General features: G+C 41.7%; 2 protein-coding genes across 2 annotated transcripts in view; both read left to right on the top strand.

Annotated features, from left to right (window-relative positions):
- The window catches only part of GRM5 (glutamate metabotropic receptor 5), a 501,144-nt gene that overhangs the window by 275,680 nt on the left and 206,317 nt on the right, over positions 1-19,147 (top strand). The window lies entirely within an intron of this gene.
- Positions 1,984-18,795, top strand: CTSC (cathepsin C). The gene is made up of 7 exons (XM_066341295.1): positions 1,984-2,179; positions 3,152-3,297; positions 11,647-11,813; positions 12,226-12,381; positions 14,331-14,446; positions 16,888-17,019; positions 17,759-18,795. Exons 1-7 carry the CDS (start codon positions 2,020-2,022, stop codon positions 18,259-18,261), a joined length of 1,380 nt encoding a protein of 459 aa, XP_066197392.1. The 5' UTR covers positions 1,984-2,019; the 3' UTR covers positions 18,262-18,795.

The raw sequence follows: 19,147 nt of genomic DNA, 5'->3' as shown, positions 1-19,147 counted from the left end.
GCTGTATTTCACTGACAAATCCAGGTATGTCAGTGCTTTTGAGACAGGAAGACCCTTTTTTCCATGGAAGTAATTAGCTTAGAATTACTATTGGAGAGAAGGCACAGGGAGTACCCTTATCTTACACAGGTGAAATAAGCTACAGCTGAGGAGTAGAACTGGAGTGAACTCAACAGGTCACACTGAACCAGCTCTGCCTGGTCACAGTGACCATAGTACAACCTCTTTATGTAGAATACACCTTTATTTTCTATAATCTATTGTTACTCTAAGGCAATTACAGAGAAACCCATATGGTCCTGTGCAATGACAGCCTCCAGCGGCTACAAATTGAAACTGAAAATTGAGACTCATAGCACTGCAAAATGCAGAGGAAGGATCATGCAACCAGTGTCACAGGGATGAGATAGAGATATCACAGACCTTTTCTGCTCCTGCGCATAAAATCTGAAGCACAGTCAGTAATAGAGGCTTTATTCCTAAGGTCGTTGGGAACTTTTGGGTTGATCTCTGAAAATGTGGAGCCGGAAGAAAAAAAGTCATTGGTAAGGAAGGAGACAGGATGTTTAAAGCCACATCTGTTTAAACATCTGTTTACAAAGAGTAAGGGGCATGCACTTGTAAGGCATGACCAGCAAAATGTCAGCCCGCATGTCATGTCCAGCTACTCTTGCAAAAAAACTAATTTTTTAATACTACAGAACTATTTTTATTAATACTACAGCACTACTGGACAACAGAATCTTAGCAAACAGAAACAGCATTTATTTTCTTGTCTGGAACACAGAGGAAATTCTGCTTTTCCAATTAATTCAGTGCTTTAGAATCCTCAAAGCATTATCTTAAACAATGTGTTTTTATCTCTTTGTTGGTATGAGTAAGAGCATCTATTAGCTGGTTGCTCCAAGAATCAGCAGCAAAACGTCAAATTAATCCTTCCCCAAAAGGCTGGGAAGATGCCATAAAAAGAAAGTGATGATAGTAAAATAATGTATTACTTAAAACAGTTTAAATTTACTGATGCAATTCCTAATCTCCTGATTTAAATCAGTACAAAAATAAACTGGGACACTTACCATTTAAACCCAGTTTAGCTCGTGAGTTATTTAAAGCTACACTTTTGAAATCTGTGATGAGCGACTATGTGTAGATTTATACCAGTTTAACAACATTTATTTTACATTTATATCCCTAGCCAAGCTAGTGCATCATTTTCATAGCTAAAATTTTCATATTATATGCATTTATTGTTCCCCGGAAGGGGTTATTTTTTATGTAACTCTTTTTTAAATAAGGTTATATTTACTCATTAGCAAGTCTTTTGGCCTTCTTGACTGCACATGTATCTTTGGGAATGTGAAAGCGGACACATTTTGCTTTTGGAGATTCAGAGGAAAAAGGAAAAAATTCCCTGCACACCCAGCCATGCGCCCAGAGTATAAGGGTTCAGTAGAAACATCTCTGCCCCCGACAGCACCTGTCCCCGGCAAACACTCTGCTTCTTGGACACGCGAGATTTTGCAGCTTTTGAAAGCTTCCACTTTCAGGATGGGTTTTCTTTGCTTTTTGCCAACTGCTCATGTGCACAGGGGTCTCCAAGGCGGTGCAGGGTCCTGGGGATACATGCCGAGAGGGGTTGGTGCCGCATGGTTTCCCGCCTGTGATGCGTGGCGGCTGCGGAAACTCTGAGTCACTTCGTGCTGCTAAACCCACTGCGAACAAGAGGCCCCGTCCTCCAGGGCAGCAGTGACACCGGGAACGAGCCCCGTGGGCGACCTGCCGAGCCTTGGGGTGGGAAAAGGGGTTGGGGAGGAGGATGCCCTTTGGGGAGGGAGATGGGTTTTGGGGAAGAGGGCGCCCTTTGTGGGGCAGGACGCCCTTTGGCGAGGCGTACCCGCCCCGCGGAGAGGCCGACCTTGGGGAAGGACAGCGTGCGGGGCGGAGGCCGGGCCGGGGCGGGCCCGGGGGCGGGGAGCGGCGGCGGCCGGGCGCGTGTGGAGCGGCGGCGGGCGCGGAGCGATGGCGGGCTGGGCGCTGCGGGCCTTGGCGCTGCTGGCGGCGCTGCCCGCGGCCGTGCTGGGCGACACGCCGGCCAACTGCTCCTTCGCCGACCTGCTGGGCGCCTGGGAGCTCCGCGTCTGGCGGGCCGGCGGCCGCCACGGCAACTGCTCGCAGGCGGGTGAGAGAGCGGGCCCGGCTCCCCCCCGGCTCCCTCCCTGCGGGGCCGCGGGCGGGCCAGCGCCGTGCCCCGAGCGGGGCCGCGGCCGCTCCGTGCCCGGAGCCCCCGGAGCCGGCACGGGCGGGGGGAGGCGGCTTCCTGCGCTGCTGCAGTTCCGCCTTAGCCTGCGGTTTGGTTTCTCTTGTTTGTTCCGATTAGGGCTTGGCTGGGCCTCTCCATGGGCCCCTTGGCGCATGCCGGCTCTCTGCCCCTCTGCCGCAGGTGCCGTCCATCCTGCGAGGCTCTGCCTGCCCGGGCGGTGCCTGTTCCCGGCAGGACAGGGTGACAGTGCTGGTGACACTTGGGCGCCTCCTGCGAGGCTGTCAGAGCTGGCAGTCGGAGAAGCCTGACAGCATCCAGAGAGATGGAAATGCCACTTCCCTCGAGGGGATAATTGTAGTGCGGATTTACTATTTAATGGTTGTATCTCGGTGTCATTTTAAAAATAGTAGACGCTTTGCGTTTTTCTGTGTCATCCGCTTTTTGCTCAGAGTGGCAGTACCCGCAGTGGAGGTGAGGTTGGTGGTAGGGTTGGAGCAGTGGTGTGCAGGAGTGTAGGATGGGGGATGCCTCATCCCAGATGTTGTAGAGGAAGAGCTGTCGTTGCGGACACAATGTCTGAGTGATACAGCGTCCAAAACCTTTGAGCTCTACACCAAATTCTGTTTAGATAAGCTGGTGTTTCCCAGTCACAGCTGTTTGGTGCTGCTGCTGCTAATAAAATGTCTAGATACTGTCTAGCAGTGGAAAAAATGAGCATGTAGACCCACTGACAGAAGTATCTCGATGCCCTTTTGCAGAAAACTGTATTCCACTAGTGTATTTTAGCCTGCTCAGGAATAAAATAAATGTTACAACATCCTTTATACTATTTCTTTTATTACTTTTGTCTCCTCCATACAGTAATCATGCCATAATGTTTCTTTCTTATAGGGCCTGTGGAGAAAAAGGTGGTTGTTAATCTTCAGAAGCTAGATGTGGCTCAGGATAGTCTGGGCAACTATGGTTTCTTCACTTTGATTTACAATCAAGGCTTTGAAGTTGTGATAAATGACTACAAATGGTTTGCGTTTTTTAAGGTGAGTTAACCTGGTGTGTTCTACACCACTGGCTGTTGCCAAAATGTCCTGTAGTTAGTCCTGTTGCTCTTCAGTCTCTGCTGCCAGAGTGGGTCAGTTCAGACGTTTGATTATCTTTGGCTCTAAGGTTTGCCTGGAATACCAGATAAAGGATTTCTTCTTTTCTTGGGTTGAACATAAGGAAACAGTGATCAGTGGTTGGGTAGGGAGCAGAGAGAGGGAAGAAGTATTCCACACTGGCCATTATCTGAAAAAAATACAGATGCTGCTACTTTCCTTTGTGGGCATGCTTAAAGCAATTGAAGACCTCAATGCAACTAAATTTCCTGGTAGCCTGAAATTTAGTTTTTTGGTTTTTTATTGGACCCTGTGTGGACCCAAATCAAACCATTGTTTTTATCTTCCCTTTACAGATGTTGTCAAATGCATGGAAACTTTAGAGCCATCTATCCTTCTTAATGGAGGATTTCTGTGATCCATAAATTGTATTTCAAAATACTACTCTAATATCTAAGAAACCTTTTTGCTGCCTCTAATTATTTCTTTGGAGTAATGCTGTTCTCTTCAGTCCCTGTTGATGCCTTCAGGTCAAGCTGAAAACAGTGATGGTATGCAGGGGTTAGACAGGAGAAAACCCTCTTGTTAGGAGCACTCTGCTGCTGTCCTGATGAGTGACATGATGAATCTGAAGGGTGGTTTGAAGTAATCTCTGCAGGATGCCTTTACTACCTGGAAGACAGATGCTTTGTGCAGCAGGGCTGCTCAGCTGGTGAGTGCAGCCCTGGGCAGGAACAGTAAATGTGGTTTTGGTTCTTTCAGGAAGCGTGATCTTGTGTCTGACTTTGGATGAGTCAACAGTAAACATTCAGGCCTTGTCCAGCCATAAAATCTCTGAACTTTGGGTAATGCTAAGGAGGGTGGAGAAATGATTTTTGCTCTAAATTATCTTTCGGGCAGCCATGGTAGATGGCTTATTTTACAGCAATTTTTTAAAGTCAGTGTTTAGAGGTGTTAAAAAAAATGAGAAATCCGCTCTTTCAGGAGAACTGCCGTCCTTACTGAACAGAAATTATGTAGAAGGCTCCAGTTTAACTGCAACCTCCTTGCAGCTTCCATCAGTGCTGATTTGGGCTCATGTAAGGGAAAGGACTGTATAGAGTGTTTAACAGAACTGCTGGGGAAGTTATTTACATGCTCATTGTTGTAGGTTAACTCCAGGAAACAGCAAAGCACCACTAAGTGCATTGGGGGAGTGAATTGGAAGGATAGAAGTGCAAAAACTCATAGGCTGAGATGAAGGTACTTTAATAGGTAAAGCAAAAGCTGTGTGTATGCAAGCGAAGCAAAATGAGGAATTCATTCACTACTTGCCACCAGGATGACTTGCCACCATAGTAAACACATGTTCAGCAATTTCTGGGAAAGCAGAGCTTCATCGTGCATGACTGTTACATAAGAAGGCAGATGCCATGATCCTGAATCCCTCTTTTCTCCTTTCCCCAGCTTTTATTTCTATGCATGATATTGTTCAGCATGGAACATCTCTTTGGTCAGTTGAGGCTGGCTTTCCCAGCTGTGTTCCCTCCCAATTTCTTATGCATCCCCAGCCTATTTGCTGTCAGAGTTGTCTGAGGGGCAGATGAAGCCTTGGTGCTGTGTTAACACTGCTCAGCTAAACTAAAACATCCCTGCATTAACAGCACTGTTTTCTTGACAAATCTGAAATATGGTATTATATGTGCCACTATAAGTAAAATTAACTGTCAAGACCTAGTGCACTCTTAAAACTGGAAATTTTTAAAATAAGAATGCAATTCTTTAAACAAGATAGGATCTTGTACTTGAGCAGAAGCAAAGTATGAGAGAGAAGCACTTGTTGGACATTCTCATCTGTATAAAATAAAGGAATTACATTGCTGTGATGTGCACTCCTCATAGGTTTGGCAGGTGATACAGCAAAATCTGCACAGATACTGAAGGGTAATCTAACTCAGCAGAATTACTCTGACACTTCTCAGGCAGGGACACCTCTATGAGCTCACCTGCAGTGGGAGGACCTGTCTCAAAAGTGGCAGGAATTGCTGTCTGCATGTGGACAGGGGAGCACTGTATCCTGTAGTATTGTCTATTTTTGAGGTGTCATCTCTGGCTGGGAAGATTCAGTAGTCAGAGATGGACTCATCCGAGGAGAATATATTTGAACTAGCAGAATTTGGGCTGATATTTTACACAGAAATACAGAGTTGTTTCACAAGCCAATATGCTAGGCAGTAAAAGAGTTGCTGGTTATCAATCAAGTTCCTGAGTGTGAGGAATTTAATCATAGAAACAGTGTGGCCTGCTCTTGGATATAGATGATCTGTTAGTTGCCAACTTGAAGACAGCTGAGAGTGACTGAAGGCTGCTGCTGTCCATACCTTGTGAAATACATCCTCAGAAGAGGAGCACAAATATCATGTATTAAGCACTTACAAGCACTTATATCATGTATTGCATTTAATTAATGTATTGTATTGATTTGCAAAAGTACTCTTAAAATAACATACCAAAACTGTTACAGAATAGTTAAAGCTGAAGGGAGCTTCTGGTGGTCATCTGATTCATTTTGCTGCTCAAAACAAAGTAAGTCAAATACATACCTGAGCAGTAGCAGTACACAATAGCTTGCATTTTATGGTCATTTTATGGTGTCTCAGCCATTTGTAAGCTAATGGATTCATTTTTAGTTTTGAAGTTGGCTTCAGTATTAAGAAATAGCAAGCTTGTTTGGGTCATTGCTCATTAATAGGGAATTCATCAACAAGACATATTTAAATTAAAGACTTCTTTCCTTAAACACCATAGGGAGGATTAGAGCCCAGTTCAGGTACCCTCTCTAATAATTTTGCTGCCTGTAAAAAGAACAACAAATAACCAAGATGCAAGTCTATTGCTGAGAATCATTAGGAAATACCACAGCACTTACTAAATGGATTTTTTGCTGCAGACAGCTACTTGCTGTTATTGGGCAAGAACATGCAATGTGTCTGTCTGCAAAACTCCCGATTTTACAACTGTCAGTGGGCACTTGGAGAGAGGAAGTGGTTCCTTACAAACTCCTTGGCCTTGTGACATATTTAACTGTGCATATCTGTTTGCTCTTAATCCTGTCAATATTGCATTACATATGAAATAGAAAGACAACAAGTCTGAGATTGAGCAGAGGGAGGATTTGCCAGGTACAATGAGCAGCAGTGTTTAAGCCAATACAGTAATTGGTGAGTTTCAGGCATAGAAGTGCCACTTCTGCTAATTGAACTTCCAATGTATTTTTCCTAGTGTTGAAGAATTAAGCTGTTAATTAATGACAGGAATGCTGTGGGCTTGTCTAAGTGGTGGTTTTATCAGAGCTACTGTAGTCTGTAGATATGGACACAGCCTGTTTGTCTATGCATATTTCAATGAGTTTTTAGTAGCTTTTTGTTCCTCTGGCTTACTAAACAGCCACTGAAACTTTTGTAGAGTGTCATTGCCTTTACAAGGTATTTGTTCTTTAACTTGAGGCTTTTGGGAGAATGACTATACATCAGAGGAGTGGATTGGGTGAGTTTATCAATTCTATTTTTTCCTCAGTTTACCTTAGTGTTTGAAGTAAAAATGGTCTAACAGTGTTTTTTTCTAACTATTTTTGTACACAGAATTAAAGGTTACCAAATGAAATGTAGCAATCCTACTGTATTCTTGGATTCTGCATTCTTGCATTCTGCTTCTAGCACAAAATAACTTGTTTATTGTGTGCTTCTGAAACATCTCTGTACTAAACTTGGATGTGAAGTTAGTGTACTTACTCTTGGCAAAAGCTTGATCTTGTGCTTCTGCTGGATGATACAAGGATTCTTTAGGGTTATGCAATATATATAAAGCTCGAAAGATACTTTCTTTTACCCCAAGGAATGGCAAAAGAAATAGGAACAGCATAACATAAAAAGCTAGAGTAAGGCTGAAAGGAAAGTTGAGGCCAACTTGTTTCAATTGCTTGATGTCTTTGAGGTATTTATTTATTGTTAAGACTACCACTTTGAGATGATACAGTCTCATAAGTTTCTCACTGTTTGTCCCTTAAGCGAAGTGGTTCTGCTTCTGACTTCTGAGATGTTCTTTAGCAAATACCAAAAGTCTGGCATTTTTTCATACTGAAATGTTAGAACTACTTCAGAGGCAAAAAAAAAAAAAGAGATAGATTTTAGAATATTTCACCACTCTAGTTACTAATTTTTTCCAAATTGACTTGGTGACGTCTTTGTCATATCTTTATCTCTCTTCCCCAATGCTCCGAAATTTGGTTAAAATCAAGGACTGCTGTTCTGAAACAAACAGCCTCGATAAGTGACAGCAGTTAGTGTTTAAGTTTTCATGATATGGAAAAAAAACCCCAAACCTGGATGCTTTTCGTTTCATGTTGCTAAAGTAGAAGTACTAGAGTTGCTAATGCTATTTAATCCTGGTGCAAATCAATTGAAAGTCAGCTTTTAACCTGTCTAATTTGGGCCTGCTTAACTGACAGTGAGCAGCTGCTGCTTTCCTGAAGTGTAAATCTGAAAGCAGAACACTCAGAATTGCAGAGTGTTTCCTAGAGTGAAGAAAATCCACCTGGAGTTGGTATTTGCTTGCATTTTAAATTGGGTAGCAAGATGCAATAGTTGGTTCTGGTAACATCATCTACATCTATTTCTGTGTAGTTGAGCATCTGCAAATCTGCAGCTCTGTTTTCATTCAGTGTGTGCTTCTCATAGTAAAAAGTGCATAGGCACACCTGTAAATTCGAGAGCTAATTCATTCCACCAAGTTTAGTGTGTAGGGTAGTTCTGCCTCCTGGAACTCAGGCTGGCTTATTTCCCAGGCATTGCTTAAATTGAGACCAACAGATTTCAAAGAGGATGGGGTGGCTGCCTCTCTATGTGGCACTGCTGAATTCCCATTAAAATGCTGTGACTAATAAGGTCTCCATCCTTTCTTGCTTTCCTCTTAGTGAGATTAAAGATTTTTAAAAAGCTTTAAACAATTATGGTTTTCACTAGGACTAGAATTGAACACACTGTTAGATAATGTCATGGTGACCAACATAGGAGAGACTTTATTAAAAGTACACTTCACTGAAAAGCTTACCTGGGTTCAGACAGCAAGCTTTGAAGTTTAGCTACCTGAAGTCTTTTCAGGTTGCCATGGCTTGGCTAAATTTTGGCATTAGGCAAAACCACGTAAGTTGTCAGGATTGAGAAAAATATGCATTTGAAATAGAATTGAATTTTATTGTTTTCAAAGCTCAGAATTGGAGCTATGAATATAGTTTGGATGCCTTTCTAAAGGATTTATCCTAGATTGGTCAGGTCACTCGATAGAGTTAGTGCTGCAGATGTGAGCCTCGGCTGATGAAGTTACCACGTGACACAGCTGCAGAGGTCTTAACTCAAAAATGAAAACTAACTTTAAAATCTGCAAAGAAGTGCATGCAAGCAGTTGTCCAGCAGTTGCTGGTGATCACAGCTGTATGGCTGTTACCCTCCATCGAGGATGCTGTTCTGGGGTGGCCTCTGTGGATGTTTTGGGAACTGTGCTGGCAGCTTCTGTTGAGTCTGCCATTGTAATTCACATCCACCTGAGTCAGTTGTTGCTTGTGCAATGGTGCCATATCCCTGCCATGTGACGAGTACACCTGCCCAGCTGTTAGCTGGGCAGGTGTACTCGTAGTCAGTCCTCTAAAACTGGTACAGTCAGATTTCTTAGATCTCATCTGTCCTTCACTAGTAGAAATAAATGCTGCCTTTCTTAGCGAAGTTGTTTTAGCAGTGGTTTTATGGTGTACCTTCTGGTGAGCAGTGGACATCATTGTTAGGGCACTGATGAGGTGTTTTTTTAAAGGCTTATCTGCCACTTGTCTACATCAGTGGCTGTTGATTAAAAGTCAGAGGTGGGGGAGAAGCAAATTGTGACCTTACATAGGTATATTTTCATTTCACAGATACATTGTTTTTTGGAGTTGAAATTCCCTTTATCCAAGTGTCATTTATATGTTACGCTCTCAAAGTCTCCATGCCCAGTTTTCAAAGTCATTTCAGTAGTAGCTTAGTCTGGCACTCTACAAAAAGGTAGCTACAGAGGACTTGAATTGCCTAATTTTAGGGTTCTACACAGACTATCTGAAATTGGCTTTTATGTCTTTTTTGTATTGAAGCATTGCTACTGACTGTTTCTTTGCCTCCTTTTTAGTTTTGTTGATACATGTGAACTGAAAGAACAGTGCAAGGAATTCTCTACATTGACTTTTCTGAAAGATAATTTGCACAAATGGTGTGAATGCTATTCTGCTTCTCTCTCTATGTTTTTAAAAAAAAGCAGTGAGTTTTATCTCTGGAAAGGGAGAGGGGTTTCTAGGAGAAAAACACATTTTTTGTTGTTTTTGTTGTTTTAATTTGCTAGTTAGCCGATAACTCATTGCCTTTTTCTCTGTGAAGATAAGCCCCAAATCTGTGTTACTTGTTTTCATTCAGATTAACCCTATGCAAGGCAAGATTGTTGCAGGAAGCAGACCAGTTCCTCCAATATTCTTCAGGGATTCAGATCGAAAGCCTATGCTTATTGAGAATTGCCGAACTGTTTTAATCTGGAAAATTAAAATATCAATAGGAAAAAATAAAACCAGGTATTAATTTCTACAGTCTTGTAGAGACAGAAAATTGATCTCACAGTAAATTAGATGCAGAGTTGCTACCTGTTGCTTTTGGAAGTGTCTAGAATTCTAGTTTTGCTGTTGTGAAGAGGGTATTTCTCAAAAGTCTAGAGATGACTTTGCCCTTGGTATTTGGCCAAGTGTGGTTATTTCCCACATTGCACAGTCTTGCGTGGTAACAAAGGAAGAATAGAACAGGGTGACAACTCAGCCTTCTAGTGCCCCCACCCTGCTCCAGCCAGTAAACACACTTGCTGGGTGTAGATATGTTGCCTTTGCATCCTCTAGACTGGGGACAAAGGGAATTCCCATTGTTACAAAACAGTCAGAGGATTAACCTTTAATTTTATTCTGCTGATCGATAAACCTAATTATTTCACTGTAAGTTCTCCTTCAGATTTCTCACAAAACCTCAACACAGTCACAAACCTCTCAGTCTCTTTAATTAATCCTTTCCATTTTGGGATGTTTCCATCACTGTAAGCCACCACCTTTTTCAGTAAAGAAGCTGAGCAAACATTTTGTTGAAACATAGTTACAGAATCCATATATGATTGTACATGAACAGGTCAAATGGGATAACATTTAATGCAGTTTTCTTGGACTAGGAAACTTGAATTCTGTATAAGTGTTTTTGGGTTTTTTTGTGATTAGAAGAGTAAAGTTAAAGCCTTAGTTGCATAGGATTTTCAGGTGCCTTTGTAGTGTAACACAAAACACTACAACCTTACACAAAACACTTTAACCTTAAGAGATGAGTAATGAGTAAAGGCCCACACACACACCCATGGTGAGACATTCTGTTGTCAGAGAATTGCTAATCCAGAAAATTTATGTAGCTGGGCAAAGTGTTAGGGGTACCTGTTGTATGAAGACACATTTTTCTGAATATATTAAAATATCGCTACTCTTCAGTGGTAAAGTGAAGAGTTGTGTGGCTGAACAAGGAAGTATTAGGACTCGGGGCTTGAAGCTTTAGTAGCAGACTCTGCTGCCAACTTTAAATGAGCTGTTCTCAAGGGATCATCATTTTTTACTGTCTCACTTTCATAGTTCCTGTGAAATTGTTTCTTGATGCTTTGCCATCACAGCTCAAACCTAAAGAAGTGACTGGAGGTTTCATCTTTGGTTTTGACTTGTGAAACAGTAACAGTGCATAAATAGTACATAGATTTTAAAACACAGGTAGTACATGTCTTGCTATGAGGTTACTGGATGACAAACTTGCAATCCTGCCAGTGTTTGAGTCTTAGTTTCTTAAGCTTCTGTGGCAATCCAGAGTTAGCTTGACTGGTCACATATTTGGCATAAGAAATCTCAGGGCCTTGAAGAGAAGTACTTGAGTACTAGGAGGTGTTTCACATCTTGCTGAGAAAGTAATTGTTGAACCCAAATAATTAGCATGGGTTAGTTGATACTGATAGGAATGCATACTTTGCTGCTAAATGTGCAAGTCACTACCCAATTGTCTTTTGCAGCTATTTGGTAAATAGCAGTTTCTTTGATCTTTTTAACCTCTGGAGTGTGTTTAGCCACTTCCTGTGAATCACAGGCAGAAAGAACTGGCTGTGAGTGGGTAGGGAGCTATGGCTATGCTGACAAATGCATCTGCTCAACACAAGCATAACTTCTTCACATTACAGTACAAAAAGGAAGGCCAGAATGTAACCAGCTACTGTAATGAGACCCTGCCAGGATGGGTGCATGATGTACTTGGCCACAACTGGGCTTGTTTCACAGGACACAAGATTTCTTCATCTCCATCTGATGTTCACATCCATGAGCTACCTCTCCAGAAGCCCAGGGGAAGGTAAGCAACAGATAAGTGACCTGTTACTGGAATAAAATGTTTCATATCAGTGCTTGAAGTTTTAACTAAAATTGTAGGAACCAATTCCAATACTGAGGGCAAAGTTAATGCCAGTGATAATGTTGGAAATAAACCTGAATGCACAAGAAGAGAGGAGGGTTTGCCTGTTGCCTCACAGTTTCTCCTTTGATCTTTGGTGAAGCCCTGTTGTAAAACTGGCATGTCTAATGAAGCTGGTTATATCTAGTCTGTCTCAAGTTTTAGAAACCTTGCCTTGATCCAACAATTCCATGTTTCTTTATTGGTAGCTACCAGAAGATACTTCCAGAGTTGCATACTGAATTTAGAGAACACCTTTAGCTTCAATCCCAGTCCTTTTCTTACTGTTTTACTTGGTTCCTTTTGTTTGCAGACTCTCCCACAGACGTTATGTGCACAACTCTGACTTCGTAAATGCTATCAATGCTCACCAGAAGTCATGGAGAGCAACAAGATACAAGGAGTATGAGAATTTTGCCCTGGAAGAACTAACTAAAAGAGCTGGGGGTCTCTATTCCAGAGTTTCAAGGTAATAAGACACTTTGTCCTGCAACAAACCCCACTGCTGCCAAGAGTCTGCTTGTATTTGTCCTGGCTCTTAGCTGTGTTTAGTTCAGATGTTTAATAAAGTTTCAAGGCCTTCCAGTTCACGTCCATGAGTACAAACATATTTTTCATTTGAATGATTATTCTGAGCATCTCTTGTCTCAAGCAGTTGGCACAAATAGAGTCACCTACCTATTAGTCCTGCCCAGTAACTCGCTGCTGAACTCATATGTGCAGGGAAGATGTGGGAACAGTTATCATCTCACTGACCTGCCTGTTCATCAGCTACTTGCCATATAAAGAGTTTTTGCTTGTGTTTCATCTCAATTCTGTTGGTTCATAATTGCAGTTGAAAAGCTGTAAACTGCTCTCTGCTCCTAAACACAGATATCAAAGATTTCTGAGGAAATTCCCTGGTTACTTTGATAATTTGCCACGCCTGCAACAAGAATCCTCTAGCAGGGGTAGAGTGTCTCAGTGAAGAAGCATGAAAATAGTCCTGAGAATGCCTTCAGAGTCTTGCAGATTACTTAGCTGAGAGTGGGAATGGGAATGGGTACATCATCCTCTACAAAATTTGAGAACCAGAGATTTTTGATGTAAAGATTCCCTTATTATAGCTGTCTTACCTTCTTCATTGTTTTGCATTTTCAGCTCTTGGTGTTTCTATGAGTAGGAATGCTACTTACTTTTCTGAACTGTGGCAGGCATATGTTTGTTGAAAAAGGTCTTAGTATAAAATAAAAAATTCTGATTTGCATGGGAATATCATGCGGATTATGGTTTCATTGTGTAGATAGAAATCACCTTGTAGATAATCTTAAAAAATACAGTAGCCTATTTGGAAGCTCTCTTCCACCCATGCAGTACCATAACAGTATTTGGTTGGCCCTCTTCTGCTTTCAAAGACTCTGGTGTCTGGTGGGAATATTGAATGCAGGAAGCTCTTGTCTTGCTGATATGAGCATCACTTGGCTGCAGGTGGTAGATGAGGACAGATAACATTCAATATTTCTTCAAATGCCACAGTAAAAACTTGCTGCAGAGAAATCTCCAGGGTAAGTGGAACTGCAGTTAGTGAATTGTCGGTGTAAACCATGCCTGTGCCTGAAGTGAAACTGTAGTTGCTGTCAGGCAAGATGGTTTCTGCAGTCAGATATTCTTTGTGATTACAATAGAATAACTATTGCAGAACTGTGTTGCTATAATCTCTGGGAATTACCTCAGTGCTTCAGATTGGTGCAAAAGTACTTGACCTCAGCAGCTTGTGGATGTTAATGAAACTCCCCTGTTGGACCAGCCAGCAGCTGCTCTGGCAGTCATACTCTCACCACCTAAGCTGGGACTGAGGCCCCTTTGCAGCTGCACCCCACACTAACAGTCACACCAGGGTTCCTTACCGTAGCAGAGTCTCAGATGTCCAGATCTTTAAATTAATTTAATCTTAGTGAAATAACTGAATAGTAAAACAGTAGTTCAAACTGTGTCTCTCTGAGGAGGAACCCCAAACAAAGGAGCCCCTGGGCTTTTATAATTCCAGCCTTAAGTGTGGGAAAGTCTGGGTTCCTCCCTGAGTGTCCTGTCATGACAGGTCCCTGCTGCCTTTGTTATATAAAAGGATTTTGCCACCTAGAGCTCACTTTGAAGCTCACACTGCAACTTGCATACTGAACTACCTGCACTGAATGTATTCCTCAACAGTGGTTAGTTAATAATGTAGTTCCCTCAGGGTGCAATTTGAGTAGGTCTTGAATCCTGCTCAAGCTTATCTTTTCATACTGACACCCACTCTGTTTAGAGGGAGAGTATTTTAAATTGCATAGTGTGAAGCAAGTCCAGCTAGTAGAAGCCAAAGATGAAAACTGAGCGTTATGTAATTGTTTCCTTGCCTAGAGTGTGATATGTTTCTCGAAAGTATTTTCTCCTCTTTAGACCAAAGCCTGCACCTCTAACACCTGAGTTACTCAAGAAAGTTTCAAGCTTGCCAGAATCCTGGGACTGGAGAAATGTGAATGGCATCAATTATGTCAGCCCTGTTCGGAACCAAGGTAAAAATTAATAAATAAAACCTCTGAATTAGAAGTTCTAGAGCTCCTTTGTTGTAGTTTGTAATTTGCTGCTGACCAGAAAGTTTTGCCTAGTGCCTGGCAGCTGACAGATTGCACCTTTACTGTGAATAAACCATGGAAACTGGGTGGAGTCCTGAGTGACAAGGCTGTACCAAAACAGGTGGTGGCACTGGCTTGTCCAGACAGTGCTGGCTTGCTGGAGTGAAAGCCAATTACCACAGTACCCTGCATAACAGCTGTCAGGTTTTGTCCAGACAATCTTATCCACGTTTTTTGCACACTGAACTGATGTACATTTCTTTTTTTCTCTGATTTTTTTTGATGGCAAATTATCATGCAGCTTTGATGAATAAACTCATGAAAATTGTTTATACTGCCTCCAAATCTTATCACTCTGATAAATTCAGATGTTACTTAGCTGGCTAGTTGCAAGAGGAGATATTAGTCACTATGAAAATTGCAGACAATGATAAAGAGAAAATACTGGTAAGAACTTAAAAGGATACCATGCTGGTGTGCATTACTTCTATAGGGAGTGTTTGTAGCACTGTGGTGTGAGATGCCTGAACTATACATTTATATAACAGGCCAGCAGTGAGCTCTGTTAATGTGTCCCTTCCCTGTGCCACCTTATATTTGCATCGCCTGGTAACTATCTGGTGGCAGCTTTTGGGGGAAAGAAACATAGCGTTAGCATGGTGGGGAAGGGGTGACTTAAATTACCAATCCCTCATTTATGGCTCAGTTATTCTGACAAATTCTGCCTGCTGTACTCCTGGTAGCAGAAGTAGTTAAGAAGGCTTGTGGAATATCTAGCTGGGTGGAAGTACCGGAAGATGGCAACAGGAAATTATATGGTCCTGTGTAGGTGTGAGTCCTGTATTTTCTCCTGGTGTGAACTGTGAATGTCCCAAGGGCTCTTTTATCTTCCAAACAATTGAACACTCAGTTCAGACTTACACTTTCTCTGTTTTGTTGCATCAAAATTTCTAAGTGAGAATTAGTCTGTTGTTTCCAATAAAAGAACTTCCTACACTTTTTATGTAATCTGAGGGTCCATGCTGAGTATTTTAAATGTCTGTGGAACAAGCATTCTGCTCCATCAAATTAGAATTTTCAGCTTTCATGCTTAAAAAAAAACAAAACAGAAGCCTACAAAAGAGGTCATTCTGTGGACTTTATAAATACCACTGTGGTAACAGGAAAGAAATTTAGCAGCCAGTCCAGCAGACTTCAGACCGAAATGGCTGCGTGAATTGTGTTTTTCACATTTTTGTGCACATAATACAACAATGTGTTCTGCAGTGTGGCCCATCTCAGATGCTGCGGCTGTACGGTGAGTGGGAGGCATCTTCCACTGCTTCACTTTGCCCTGCTGGAAAAGACTGTTCCTGTTCAGGCTGTTTTTTCCCTTCTCTTCAGAGATGCATCTCACTGAGTGAAGGTGCAATTTCACAAAGTCTTGCTGTTGTAATAGCTCTGCTTTTATACACCTACACAGTTCAAGAGAAAGTATTTTGTTTTGTTCCTCAAGGCTCTTTCCTTTTCATAGCTCTGCAATATTTGATTTTCCCACTGTCAGGAAACAAAAGGAAAACTTGCACCTTGATGACAATCAGCAGATAAAATAGGACCTCATCCAAGTAATTGTTCTTCCTGTGAGGCTTTTTATTCCATTTCCAAAGGCTTTTAAATGAGTGGAAGGAAGGTCCTAGAGAGTGAAGAGACCTAAAGCTAGAAGCAATGCTAAATTTTAATGCAAAAGTAAGGAGACTTAACTCTGTCAAGAAGCAGAAGGGAAATTAGGTGCTTCTGAAAAGCCAGTGTACAATTACATGCCCTTGGGAAGCAAGGGAAGTGGGGATGAGTCCACTAATTCAAACATACTATTTATACCACTACTCTCTTAAAAGTCAGTTATTTTAGGGGTTGCTGTAGAGGTGGAATATTTTTTCAACTGGAAATTACAAGATCAAATCCATTGGTGGGTTGAAATAAGAACAATATTGTCAGCATTTACTTCAAATAGTTCATTGCTCTTTAGCATATGTGCTCCATAAAGGGTAGATAGAGCCTTCTTAGTCCTGCTAATGCTGTCCCTGAAGGTTCATTCTGAAGGAATAGGGTAATTGGATAGCTCTTAAATGCTACTGCTGAAAAACACTGGAGCAGTCCTTTGGCTCTTATTCCTGAATAAGCTCAGTGTTCCCTGAGAAATGGTTAGAAGTGGGTTTTGAATTGCATGCATAAAAGCTAAATGAAGATTTAAAGTTTTTTCTCTATTGGTGTTCAAGTTCTAATCACTGTCTGTTAGCTTTTAACTCTTTTCAGTAGACTTTAGGAATAGATGTACCTGATGGCCGGTGAGTAGCCTTATGTTACTGACTGCTCCTTGTGGTTCCTTTTTCTCCCTTTCTCAGGCTCGTGTGGCAGCTGTTATGCATTTTCCTCCATGGGCATGCTGGAAGCAAGAATACGTATCCTCACAAACAACACTCAGAAACCAGTCTTCAGTCCCCAGCAGGTTGTGTCTTGTAGCCAATATTCTCAGGGTAAGGATGCTGGTCTATATGAAGACACCTTTCAAGTAATGATTATACTGGAGAAGGAGGCTAGTTTGAATGTTTCAATCCCTTTCCCATCACACACAAGTTACTTTTTTTATAAAGTATTTGGCAGGCTGTACTTTAGTATACTGTAGTACTTCATTTGAAACAAAAAAATAACAAAAACAGACTTGTCAGCCCATCTCACTGCAGCAATGGGACTGAACAAGGAGAAGTCATCCTTATGCTCAGGATGTTACTGGATTTTACATCTGCCTGTGAGATGGGAAATATCTAAGGAGTAGGGCTCAAAATGTAGCTGATTACAATGCTTACCTAGAAAGAATGGAGCTAAATATTCTCCTAATGGCATATTCGGAGGGAGAGATGAGCAAAGATTTCTAGAGGACTGTGTCCTTGTTAGGACAGATCCTTGTACTGCATGTAACTAGCTGTTCTTTCTTTCTGGCAGGGATTGTTAGAGCAGTTGGATGAGAATGGGTCCAAGTATTAGTATTCCCATTATAGCTCCCACAGATGTGAATTCTGCCTTGTGTGTTTCAGAAAGCTGGCTGTAGCTAACTGGAGTATTGGGATGATCTGGGTCACTGAAGTGTGTTCAATACTGTATCTGAAAGAATTATGAAAGATTTAAGTGGGAGAGTCTCCCACCTCAAATAATGGAATTTCCAAGGGAAGAAACAGTCTGTTTTTTTTTTTTTCTTTCGTTCTTTCTTTTGTTAAGGTTGTGATGGTGGCTTTCCATATCTCATTGGTGGAAAGTATGTCCAAGACTTTGGTGTGGTGGAAGAGGACTGCTTCCCCTACACAGCCCAAGACTCTCCGTGCCTTTTCAAGCGCAGCTGCTACCACTATTACACCTCTGAGTACCACTATGTTGGTGGTTTCTATGGAGGCTGCAATGAAGCCCTGATGAAACTTGAGCTTGTTCTGCATGGCCCAATGACTGTTGCCTTTGAGGTTTATAATGATTTCATGCTTTATAAAGAGGGGATCTACCATCACACTGGGCTACAGGATGGTTTAAATCCTTTTGAATTGACCAATCATGCTGTCTTACTGGTGGGCTATGGTAAGGACCCAGAAAGTGGTGAGAAATTCTGGATTGTGAAGAACAGCTGGGGCACCTCATGGGGAGAAGATGGCTACTTCAGAATCCGCCGTGGCACTGATGAATGTGCAATTGAAAGCATTGCAGTGGCTGCAACTCCTATTCCAAAGTTATAATGTAAAGGTCTTCAAGCAGTGCCTTGTCCTGAGCCATAAGAACATACTGAAGGTTGAAGCTTCTGGTTAAAATCTGTCCCCTAGCTTGAAAAGGAAGCTTTAAGGAATTTTTCTACAGTAGAGCAGTTTCCATATGTGAGAAGGTAAACATTGTTAATTCTGCTCTTGGAAGTTTCCTCTCAAGTCTGGCAGTACATCACCCAGAAGGGCTCTTTTGGTAACAGTGGCCATTAGTTACTCGTTGGATACAACTTCGGTTACCATTGCATTTTTTACCATGGGCAATCATGACCTTCAGATCTCAGAGGGAAGTGTCTGCTATGATAATCTGTAACTGCTTTGAAGGGACACTGTAGTGCCTTACTTTTAAGAAATCAGGAAATCACTGCAATTTGAACATAAGTGTGTATTGGGGAGGGAATGAGCAATTATGCTGATGAAATAAAATTCTAAAGCTCTAAGTGTCCTGCAAAAACTGCATGTCAAATCCTTGTGACAATAAAAATCAATTCTGAGTTACAGGCTGTTACTAAATACTCTAGTTCTGGATTTTATTGCTGTGCTTCACAGTTGATCATTTCAGAATTGAATAAAAAACACCCCACTCCTATGTGAGCTTGTATTTGTGGAAGAAGTTAGTTCTTTTGTTGACCTATGAGCTTTGAGCTTCCTATCAAGAACTTTCTACTTCAGCAGAATCTAAACTGATGGGAAAGAGGGATGAGAGGGCAGAAGAGAAGTAATCTTGCATCTGAAGCTGAGATTATCACAGCAGCATCAAGCAAGTTGTCAGGAAGTGGGTAGTCCTTGCTTTGGATGTAAGACAATTCATTGAGTAATTTGCTAATTCCTCAGTAATCGTGTTTAAATCCTTTCTGTTAATCTG

Source organism: Sylvia atricapilla, chromosome 2 (assembly GCF_009819655.1).
Source record: "Sylvia atricapilla isolate bSylAtr1 chromosome 2, bSylAtr1.pri, whole genome shotgun sequence".
Classification (NCBI taxonomy): Eukaryota; Metazoa; Chordata; class Aves; order Passeriformes; family Sylviidae; genus Sylvia; species Sylvia atricapilla.
Note: the sequence above shows the minus strand (reverse complement) of the source record. Positions and strands in the feature narration are given on the sequence as shown.